Source organism: Hippopotamus amphibius, chromosome 3 (assembly GCF_030028045.1).
Source record: "Hippopotamus amphibius kiboko isolate mHipAmp2 chromosome 3, mHipAmp2.hap2, whole genome shotgun sequence".
NCBI classification, from domain to species: Eukaryota; Metazoa; Chordata; class Mammalia; order Artiodactyla; family Hippopotamidae; genus Hippopotamus; species Hippopotamus amphibius.
In genome coordinates, this window is record NC_080188.1 from 128,744,613 (window position 1) to 128,756,091 (window position 11,479).

Genomic DNA, 11,479 nt, shown 5'->3' on the forward strand with positions numbered 1-11,479 from the left:
ACAGAACCGGGGGGCCTAGGCCAGCTGGAAGCCCCTCCCCCCCACACTTCCCCATCCCCTGCCAAGTCCTTCCATCACCTCCAGTCCTGGCCACTCTGGTTGAGGACCCCTCCCTCTGCACACAGGTTAGCTGCCTGCCTGACACGCCCCAGACGGCAGCCCCCAACCCTCCTGGGACACGAGGCTGCTTTCAGGATCAAGCTGGAAACTTCTCTGGCCCCTCTGCTCCATCCCATGACGCCCAGCTCCCAGAACGTGCTGCGCTGTTGCGCTGGCCCTGCAGCTCCACCGCCCCGCCCTGGCCCTAGTGAACACGGCAACCCTCCTTCCCTGCTGGATCCAGCAGAGCAAAAGGACCAGGGCAGGGACTCTGCGCCCAGATGCCTGGTTTGAATCCCAGCTTCTTAGAAAAGCAAATGACTAAAACAGGTAATTAGATTACCCAAGAGATGGAATTTGCTTGTGTTTTCGTCCATCTCGCCCAGAAGTGGAATCCAGATTGTGTCTCTCTTGGCGTCAGCTCCTGGGCCCCAGCTGCGTCCCCCACGCCAGATCCCTGTGGTCCCGCGGTGGGGGGTCGGCCAATCATACCAGCCTGTCTCTTACACAAGCATCCAGGCTCCAGCCCCGGGAGGGCCGTGCTTGTAATTCTTCCCAAATTCCTGGCTTCTCTGGCTCAGGGAGACGGCTGCTTACGAAGAAGCAGCTCACTCTGGAACAATCTGCAACAGGACTGAGCCCTTTTTTAAAAAAAATATTATTAATTACTTTTATTGGCTGTGTTGGGTCTTTTTGCTGTGCATGGGCTTTCTTTTTAGTTGCGGTGAGTGGGGGCTTCTCTTGTTGTGGAGTGCGGGCTCTAGGCGCGTGGGCTTCAGTAGTTGCAGCACATGGGCTCAGTAGTTCTGGCTCACGGGCTCTAAAGCACAGGCTCAGTAGTTGTGGCACATGGACTTGGCTGCTCCGCGGCATGTGGGATCTTCCTGGAGCAGGGATCGAACCCATGTCCCCTGCATTGGCAGGCGGATTCTTCACCATTGAGCCACCTAGGAAGCCCCAGGACTGAGCTTTTTATATCAGAGTTTTCTACACCAGAACACATAAACCTGGTTTCCTTGGAAAACAAATTTATTTTTATATTTTTATAAATAGTAGCTGGACGATCAGCACAGACACGGAGCGATCTCAATGGTGTTTATCCGGAGGACGGTCTGAGGGCTCACAGTAACTGCAAGAGAGCAGGGCCCCGGTGTGAACGCAGATCCGGATGCAGTTAACCAGCTACTGCGAGACCAGCCGCTGCCCACTCTTCCCTCGAGGGTCTGCCTCACACCAGCCCCAGCCCCTCCCTGGTCGGCACAGGCCACCCAGAGACCTCCCACGGGCTGGTCGCTGACTGCAGGCCTCACCACTTGCTCCCTGAGCCTGGTCAGACGCGGCAGGGGCTGCAATACCTGTAGGAGCCCTTGCTGCAGCCCCCAGCCTGGCTGCCCCCACATGCCCAGAGACCCCAGCGCTGCACGGGGGACACCCCTTCTGCCTACCCTGAGGCTACTGGAGGCGGCAGAGGGTGCAGGAGAGGCTCCTAAGACCCGACTCTAGCAAGGCTGAAGCTACCGTCGCCGGTATGTTTTCCCATATGTAACTGAGGACTGAGCGATGGACGTCGTCCCTCGGTACCTGCAGCGGGGGGGGTTCCAGGACCCCGAGGACACCAGCGTCCAAGGATGCTCGAGCCCCTTAATAGATGGTGAAGTGTCTGCGTGTAATGTACACATACCCTCCTGTGTACTCTAAACCATCTCTAGATCATGTGTAACGCCTAACACGCTGCAAGTGCCTTGTAAACGGGTGTAAACATAGTGTAAATTCTATGTGAACAGTTCAGTGCAGCAAGTTTGAGCTTTGCTTTTTGGAACTCTCTGGAATTTTTTTTTCTGCAACGTTCTGATCTATGGTTGGTTGACTGTGAATGTGGCAGGCTGGGATACGGGGGCCAACTGTACATCCTTGAGGTGGGATGCTGCAGCCTGTGGGTCCCATCCCCCGGGGCTGTGGTCTCCAGCAGGGGCCCCCGCAGGGACAGTCCTGGTCCCACTTGTGGGCTTACTGGGCAACGGCAGGGGGCCCTGGATGGGAACAAAAGGTCACGTGGGGTCAAGGAGATGCGGGAGACACAGGCCAGGCTGCAGAAAGTGGGCAGCAACAGCTGGACGAGGGCTGCCGGGGCTCCCTCTGTGACCCTCGTCCCAGCCCCACCCCGAGAGGCCAGGCAGGGAAACCGGGGTCTCCGGCCCCCACTCGGGACATGGGCTCCACTCTGACCCCACCTTGAGCCACCAGCTCCCATGAGAGCCAGCAGGCCACTGGATGAGGCCCCTCTGCTCCCTCCTGCCTACTCACCAGCCCTGCCTGCGCCCCCAGGTGAGGCCCCTGTTGTGAAGTCACCCCCGACTCCACTTCCTCATCCCCGCCAGCCCCTCCCTCCCTCCCTCCCTGGCTGAGGTTCTGAACCAGCGTTACCTCCACACGCTGCTGCTTCACCTCTCTGATCTCTGAACTCACCCCTTCCTGTCTCCACCCCCCCACTCCCAGCTGACCCACCTCGGCAGGGGGAAAGGATGGAGGGGCTTCCCATCCCCGGTCTCACAGCCCCTGCGCTCGAGCCCACCCTCCCTGCTCCGTCCCACCAGTATCCAGATGCCCTGGCCCTCCAAGGGCCTCCCCGGAAGCCTCTCCCGACCTGCTCTCCCAGGATTCCCTTCCTTCGGGCTCCAGATGGGCCTCCCTCCTCCCCTTGAAAGCCTTCTGCACTACTCCAAACAGACCAGCCCGCCTCCGCCTCCCAGCCCATCCTCGACCTGCACCCTTCCTGCCACCACCTCATCTCTTTGACCACCTTCCAAGGATGCTATCCCACCTGCCTCTGCTTCACGGAACAAACATGAACGCACGCCTGGAGCAACATGGCGCGATGACATCCGACGAGCCACCCGCAGGGACCGGAATACACGACCGCTCTGCGCTGGCGACGCCCTCCTTCCCCGCTCCCGCCCCCTCCAGAGGCACCACACCCGTGATTCTGTGCGTGTCTTTCTTCCTTTAGCAGTGTGCCATCGTGCACACGTGTGTGAGTAACGTGTGTGGGCGTGTGCGTGTGCCCGGCAGCACGAGGCTGAGCTCTGCTGCACGTGTGTGTGTAAATGTGGGTAGGCATGTGTGCGCACACGCGTGTGCATGTGTGTGGATGTGTGGGTGCGCCTGGCAGCATGAGGCTGAGCTCTGCCCGCCTCTGGGCTTCACAACTCGGCCTCACCCTCACATGGTCTAGGATCATTCCTGCGTGTGGACGTGGGCCGTACACCCCCGAGAGAATCTCTGCGCGTCCAGCCCCCGGCGTGGAAACACGACGTGCTTCTGGGTTTTCCAGCATGAACCCAGCTGCCACTGACATCGGGACCGTGCCTCCCAGGGCCGCGCCCTCCACGAGCCCCCGGGGGTGGTTAATGATGGATACCTGTCCCTCCCCGGCAGAACTCTCTCACTGGACTCACTGGTCTCCGGGCTGCCGCACCCCCAGGAGCCCCTGGCAGAGGGCAGGTCCCCGTCCCACCCGGCCCAGCACAGGATGCAGGGGGACACCCAGAGGATGGGACCGGGGCAGCTACGCTTTCCCCAGCTTACTTCTCTTCCTTTTGTAATTCTTCCTTTTCTTAAATCTCATGTTGATCTTTGGCCACGATTCTGTCTTTTCAATGACTGTGGCTTCTACTCGGACAAGCTCCTTTCTGGAAGAGAGGAAGATGAAGAGTGATGTGCTTCACATGAGAACTTAAGTCCAACGTCCTTTCTCGCTGGTTATCAACATCCTACGCCCTCCCCGCAGACACTGTGAAAACTACCAAAAAGCACAATAAAGAACAGTGTCGTCTCACAGCAAATCTTAAAAGGGCCAAACTGCAGTGAATTAGTAACAGGGCGACGATTTAGTCCGGACACTAAACACTCACGATTAGAAGCGTAAGCGTGTCGAGCTTGGTGCTGACAGTGGCTGTGACGGAAGCCCCCCCACCCGGCCTCCCCGCCGGCATCTGAGCGCGCGTTACCCGAGGAGGGGTCTTCCCAGGAGCGTGAAGTCGTCGGCCCCAACCAGCAGGACCTGGAACCAAACAGGCGCATTACCAACAAATACCGTGAAGTTGCTAGAACAGGTAGTGACCTGAACACACTGAAGGGTAAGCAAGGGTACCCGAAACCGAGGTGCGCACTCGCTCTGCTATCCGACCAGCGACGCCCTCAACCTGGGACAGAGGGGGCGCCAGGCTGCCTGTGGACATGCTGGTGCTGTCAGACATGGACACATGGAACTCGGTCACGCGTCTGGGTGAGTGGGTAACCTCTTATGGAAATGGTGGCTTAAAAAAAAAACAACACTTTGTATTGATGTATAAAACACACGGCGAACAAATGCATAAACCAGGCTGTGGTGTCTTTTAAGCACCTCACAGTCCTGCTGATGCCACAGAGATTTATTAGGTTCACGTGTATTCCTTTCACGACCGCAAAATCCCGCAGGCCAGGCAGCTCTCTCGCTGGAGGGAAAGCGTGGCCTCTGATGAAGACAGCTCTGCCACCCAAGCGCAATGTGGTTCTTATCAGACGCTGGGAGACTGTCTGCAATTTTACTGATAAGAAAACAACTCGACCGCATTAAACTTAAATGTCTAAAGACAAAGCCTATTTTATAATAACACAAATGCACTAGGTATGTTAGCTGGTGACAAACAATGAAACCTCACTGTACTCCCTCTCAGCCTGACGTGTCTTCTGCTGAGTTTCCTATGCTATGAAAAATCACCTGCGTTAAGTGGGGCTTCCTATGTTTTTGTTAATGTGAAATGTTTCAACGTAACGTCTTCAGAAACCCTCACCAACACACACCAGAAGTCTCTTATTTTAGATGTAAAAGGTAAAGGTGCTCTTGTCCACGAGCTCATGACAGAACCAAGGGGGTCACCACGGACACGGGGCTGTGCTGGCTGCTGGCGCCCACACAGCGCCCTGGCTCAGCTCTGAGCCGAGAGGTCCTGCTCGGATCACAGGCTGTGGGGAGAGCCCGCGAGAAAGGAGAGCTTAATGCTCCCCTGGGTGCAAACAAGCCAAGAGGCTATAATCACGAAGGAAGGAACCATATGTTACATCACATCATATGAACAGTTAACTACATCCCAGAAAAGTGATCTGGTGCAGAAACCTCATGTTTTATATACAGTTTTATGGACAAAAATAGAACAGGCGACAACCAAACAGGCCCCCTGAACACAGCAAACAGAATCATAAGTGGAGGGCAGAAGCACTTGGCCTAACATGCAGTACAGGCCGTGCAGTAGTTCAGGAGGGTCAGAAGACGACTGGTGCCCGGGAGACCAGACCTCACTGTCTAGAACAGCAGCAGCTGTCACATATGAAGTCAGGGGAGTGTTCGAGCCTAAACTGAACATTTTCTCCTCATAAATCTGGGCCTGAGAACTCTTTACGTCCTTACCCGGGGTTTTCACTGTACCTGTGAGCAGATATTTTCCTAGAATACACTAAGGAGACGTGAGACAAACGCACAGACACATAATTCTCCTTAGAGAAATGTGCTGACCATCTCTCTGTAAGGAAGGACCCTATCAAGTCAGGGCCGCCCTCGGGAAGCAGCTCTGCCCACAGCCCCCCGGCCCTGCTGCGCCCGCCCAGCCAGTCTGCTGCACCCGGGGAAGGACGCCCGCCTTCATCTCCACCTCGAGGAAACCTCCCCAGAGCCGACCCACAGTCTCACCTTCTCCAACCGAATCCTCTCTCCACATGCAATGTCTAACTTGTTTTCAATTAAAATCAGGTCTTCGGAGGTCACCTTCCACTGGTGGCTGGCAAAGTGCACCACGGCGAAGAGCCTGCCGTACTGGCCCCGGGCGATCAGCTCGTTCACCCTCTCCACGACCTCTGCGGGGAGGAGGGTGGTCAGGGTCACAGCTACACCCCCACCTGGGTGCCCTCTGCTCCGCCACAGCTGCCACGTGACCCAGAGCATCCCTGGAGCGGTGGCGGTGCGGGGGGCCCCTCCTCGCTCTCCCTGCCGCAGGCCTGGGTGCCCAGCACGGGGTGAGCTGCTGCTCCCAGGAGCTGGCACCCTGGCACGCGGGGCACGTGGGGCTCTTAAAGACGGATGCGCCCTGACTGCACAGAAGCCCCCACCCCCGCCACCCCCCTGCCTGCCTCAGTCTCTCTGACCCTGCGGTGGAGAACCCCTCACCTGCTTTGATTCCCAGTCGTAATGAACAAGGAGCCAGAGGCCTGGCACCAAGGGGGGGGGGGGGGGGAGTTCTTGAGAACAAGGAAAACCTAGAATCACAGCCCACGGCACCAGATGCCCCCTGCCCGCCTCCGCCCACACGGGCGCCCCGCCTCTCATGGTCACCACGTGGCCTCGGCCGGCTTCCTCTCCTGCTCTGACCCTCCTGGCCTCGCCTGGGGCTGGGCTCAGGAACACAGTTCCTGCCCTGGAAACCAAGTCAGGTCCTCGGCTGCATCTGGCCAAGGGGGAGGGACCCGGCCTGCAGTGTCACTTTCCTGGCACAGCATCGCAAACAGTATTTAAAGACAGGAAGATTCCACGTGTTACTGTGGATTTCCTTCCAGCTTCTGGAAAGCGAGGACCCTGCACCTCCTCCCGGCGCTGGGCGTGGTGGCCACACAACCCTCCTGACAACACACATTCTGTCTCAAGTGCCTCCTGACACCCGGGCCGGGGCCGGCTTCCACCGAGGGGTGTGCACGCTGTTCTTCTTCCCTGAATGCACGTTTCTACCAACAGCAGGGAGACAGGGCTGGGCCCCTGCCCTGCCCCCATCTGCAGGACCTGCACGCGACTCTGCCGGTGCCCCGGGAGGACTGGCACCGTGAACGAGGGTTTTGAATTTGGGTGGTAAGGGCACCCGAGTGTGTGCGCTGAGCCGTGTCCTGGGCACCTAGAAACATGAAGTCCTTGTTCCGTGGCCAGGAGGCCGCCTCCGCGGTGGGAGCAGGGGCGCTGCCCCCCAGCTTCTGCCTCTTTTACCTGCGTGGTGTCCGGCCTCCTCAGCGGGGTCTGGCAGAACAACTTCTGGCCAAGGTGGTGAACTCAGCGACGTTTTAGGAACATATCTGCAAAAATATTTTACATACGCAGGTCACACACAGGTGAAAAGACACTTCAAAATCGACGAGAAATGGCTGCGCTCAGCACACTAGGAAGGACAAGGATCTAGCATGTCTCTGGTGCTCGTGTGGCTGGTGGGACAGCTGTCTGCAGCTGCAGGGGAGCAAAACCTGCCCCCCCAAATGTCTCTTAGGCGTGCAGATTACTTCAGGCCTACAACAATCAAGGCCCAAAAGACTCAGGAAGAAACTTTGGTGGGAGGCAGGCAGGTGGGTCTGCACGCAGCCGCCAGAAAGATGGAGGGCCTGTCCTGGGACAACAGAGCATCACCAGAGATGGTGGCAAGGAGCTCGGGGGCCAGAGATCAGAGGCCGCTCCGTCCCACTGCCTCTGAAGACTCGGCAAACATTTATGCACCGAACACCTGCTTTTCCATCTCCACGTAAACTGCCTTCCTCCCCCCTGAAGTCTCAATCCCCGGCCCTCAACATCTTCTGTCTTTAGCTGAAGGTGCTATTTAAGGTGAGGGCTTTGGCCATCTGGGCGAGTGACTCATTCCCCCTGGGTCTCTCCAGTGTGTACAGGTTATTAAACTTTGGTTTGATTTTCTCCTGTTAACCTGTCTCATGTCAATTTAACTCTCAGATCAGCCAGAAAACCCCAGAAAACTGGGGAAACTGCCGCTTCCACTGCAGGGCCTAGGCCCCCTGCCGCTGTCACAGCAGGTGCTGAACACAGACCTGTGAAGCGAGCCATCGCCCTCCCTGCTGGAGTCAACTGGCCCCCAAACTAAGGTGTGCGCCTGAGCCACGGGCACATTGTGTCCAAGCATTGAGAGGCCACTAGGGACGAACCTGGGGAGGGAGTGGGGGCAGCAGTGACCTCTCACGGTGGCAAGAGGAGAAGGCAGCCACGTTCACGAAAGCACCTCTTAGGGTTTCTGCCGCCACCCTCATCCAGGGAAACACTGCTCCTTTAGGGAAACACCAGGGCCCTGGGTCCCTGCTGCTGTAGCAGTGCAGGTGGCCATATGACAGCTTACTACGTGCCAGGCACTCTTCTAAGCTCTTTTCAAAAGAAATTTTTTTTATGGAAGTACAGTTGATTTACAATGTTGTCTTAATCTCTGTTGTACAGGAAAGTGACTCAGTTATACACATGTATACATTCTTTTTTATACTCTTTTCCATCACGGTTTATCACAGGATATTGAATACAGTTCCCTGTGCTGAATCCATTCTATGTATAATAGTTTGCACCTGCTAACCCCCAATTCCCAATCTACCCCGCCCCCCACCTTCTCCCCCTTGGCAATCATAAGTCCTTCTAAGCTCTTAAAATGTAGAAATTCACTTGACTCTCATAAAACCCCTTTGAGATGGAGACTAACATCGCTTCTATTTTGCCAAAGAGGAACTGAAGCTCAGAGAACACCTGCTCAGGGACCTGGGCTGCCAGGGCAGGGCTAAGGCGGGACCCTGTGTACTTCCGAGTGTGATTCTGTCAAATCTGCCTTCTGTAGTTTACATTAATTTTATGTTTTTTTCTTTAATCCAAGTATAAAGTTTTAACACCGAACATACTCTTTCAAATTACATAAGGTCCTCTTAGAGATTCTGACACAACTGTTCCGTGATTCGACCTTCCTAGTTAGAAATCCCCAATTAGGAGTTAAAAGCTTTTTCTTAAAAAGACATAGCTGTGCAAGGCCCAGAACACCTTTGTCCAAAGACTCTTGAGGTTCTGTCTGTATTCCTATGTGTCAAGGGTCTGAGAAAAATACTGTCAAAAAAGTTAAAAGAAAACTAAATATTCTTAAAAACCCAAACGTTTGGAGTTTTGACTTTAGAAAGAGAGGAAAGGAAGAGAGTCAAACCCAAACCCACATTTTGATATTACCCTTGTGGAAATGGAGCACTCTGCGAACTGAACCTTCGAGAAGCAGACCACAGGGAAGCTGAGGGAGTAAGAGAAACATGGGTAATTACTAACATGAGACATAAACTGCCCCTTACGGTGCTCGATGCACAAGGGCTGCTATTGTGACTGGTACCCGACTTAAACTACCACCCATCTCCATGCCACGACACGGCTACAGAAAAATGCAGGCCAACAAAACTAAAAGAACATCACTTATAGTTACTGGTTATTACCACACGCATCAAAATGTGTTCATCACACCATCGAAAAGGGCTTAAAACCGAATCACCGACCCACTAACCCAGTCCATGTAAATGTCACCTATACACCGGTGACTCCCAAGTTTACACCTGCAGCCTGGACTTGGACACGACAACACCTGTCTGTTTGCCACGTCCACTCCATGTCTAATAGGAGTCTCGAAACCTAGCAAAGGCTCCTGATGTGCCTCTCAGGCCCACACCTTCTCCCACACCTCTCCCCATCTCACATAATGGCCACGCCATCCTTCTAGTTGCTCAGGCCCCAAATCTCCGTCACTTATGACCCTTCTCTCTCACACCCCTCAGCCAACCTGTCAGCAAATCCCCTTGCCTCTCTCGGAGAGAGCCGGGCTCTGCCTACTTCAGTCACCCCCGCCCCCGCCCCCTCCTGCCTGGATTAGTACTATGACCCTGTTCTCGCCCCTCTCTGCCTCCCTTCTCTGCACAGCGACTAGAGGGATCCTGTTAAAATCGAGGTCAGATCACGTCACAATTTTGCGAAACTCTCCAAGAGAGCCCCATTTCATTCAGAGAAAAAGCCAAAGTCCTTACAGTGGCCAGCAGGGCAGTGGGCAGTGCGATCCCCTCTGTCTCTCTGAGCCTGTCTTTCACAAGCTTCCCCTTGTTCACTGCACACCTGGCCTCCTGGCTGTTCCTGGAAGATGCCAAGCACAAGGGCCTATGCCTTGCCTGCTCTTCCCCTGGATGCCCCCACCCCAGGTGGCCCCAAGCTAATTCCCTATTTCCTCTGGGTCTCCACTCAAATACCATCTCAGTAGAAAGGCCATCCCCACCCACCCTATTTAAAATTGAACCTTTCCTTGCAACGTGTGCTTTATTTGTCTCCATAACACTTATCAGCTGTGAACGTGTTATATAATTAGTTTCTTCTTAAAAAAATTGCCTATTTCTCTGCACCCCCCCCCCCCCCATCAGAATGCTAGCCCCATAAAAGCAGGGACTGTTGTTTTATGTTTAGAATGGAAGTACTCACCATCCTGGACCAGTGTGTTGCTTATAACAGGGGTTCGATAAATGGTGAATGAACGAATGAAATCTACTCTGCTAAGTCATCAAATGAAGCCCCTGTGGATTACTCCACGACTGGGAGTCATGGCTGGCCTCTCTTGGGAGCCATCCCACCGGGGAAAGCTCAGAGTTTCCGCATCTAACCTGCTTCTGTGTAATTCTTGCCTATGGCCTTAGCTTAGCCCCCACCCCACAGGGAACAAATGTGAGCCCTCCTCTCCCCCAGGACCATCCTTTAGATTCCTAAGGACTGTGACAGTGTCCACCCTGTTTCCTTCACGCACTCTTCAAGGTCCTGCCTGTTCACCATTTTGGTCGCCCTCTCTGTACTCAGCTCACTTCGCCCGTGTTTCTCTCTGAAAACGGTGGGTCTGGAAAGGACCACAGCATTCTAGAAGCGATTTTATGCTGTCTCACTACTTATGTAAAAACTTCCCCACCTGCTTAAACCCAGGTTTTATTGTGGAAAATGACAAGCATATAAAAGGAAAGAAAACAGCGAGCGCTCCTGTATCCCTCCCCTGACTCGACTGTAACCAACTCACGGCCAAGCTGGATTCACTCACAATGCCTCTGACCCAACTGTGCAATTATTTTAAAGCAGCCTGGGGGTGACGGTTGAAGCGCGGGCTCTGGAGCCGGACCGAGCTGTCTATGTCTAATTCAGTCCTCGCCCACTTCCCTGCTGTGTGACCACGGGCAAGGTACCTAACCACTCTGCGCCTCGGTCTGCTCCTCCGGTTAAATACAGCCTCTACGGGAGCTGGACAGCTATCACCAGCATCTAAGCTACTAGCTAAAGCAACCAGAATCTGAACCCAGGTTTTCACCGCCTCTAAAGCCCGCGCGATGCAATCACCACATCTGCAGAAGCGACTAGCATCGGCCGGACAGACACACACGCGGAAGGACGGCGAGGCGCCCCGCTCGCCCGCTTCCTCCCTTCCCCCCGCGGCCCGGGTCTCACCCGCTCCGGGCCCCGACGCTCTCAGGATGCTGCGGCCGCACGCAGACACCAGCCGCCCGAAGGTGACCGGCAGCGCCGAGGCCGCCGCGGCCGCCGCCATCTTCCCGCAGCCGCGTC

General features: G+C 55.3%; 1 protein-coding gene across 1 annotated transcript; it reads right to left on the bottom strand.

Moving 5' to 3' along the window:
- Positions 1–1,118: 1,118 nt before the first annotated feature.
- MRPL21 (mitochondrial ribosomal protein L21) lies at positions 1,119–11,478 on the bottom strand. The gene is made up of 7 exons (XM_057727592.1): positions 11,363–11,478; positions 9,083–9,140; positions 7,103–7,188; positions 5,825–5,988; positions 4,107–4,159; positions 3,685–3,788; positions 1,119–1,228 (listed from the first exon to the last, which is right to left on the bottom strand). Exons 1-7 carry the CDS (start codon positions 11,460–11,462, stop codon positions 1,164–1,166), a joined length of 630 nt encoding a protein of 209 aa, XP_057583575.1. The 5' UTR covers positions 11,463–11,478; the 3' UTR covers positions 1,119–1,163.
- Between the last annotated feature and the right edge of the window lies 1 nt (position 11,479).

Bases quoted from the DNA above. Each gene is read 5' to 3' on its own strand.
- MRPL21 (XM_057727592.1), bottom strand. From the start codon at position 11,462: ATGGCGGCGGCCGCGGCGGCCTCGGCGCTGCCGGTCACCTTCGGGCGG. The intron at 4,160-5,824 runs GTGAGACTGTGG...GTTTGGTTCCAG, and splicing joins AGAGGATTCGGTTGGAGAAG to GTCCTGCTGGTTGGGGCCGA. The intron at 1,229-3,684 runs GTAAGCTGGGGA...GCTCTCTTGCAG, and splicing joins GAATTACAAAAGGAAGAGAA to TTACTGTGAGCCCTCAGACC.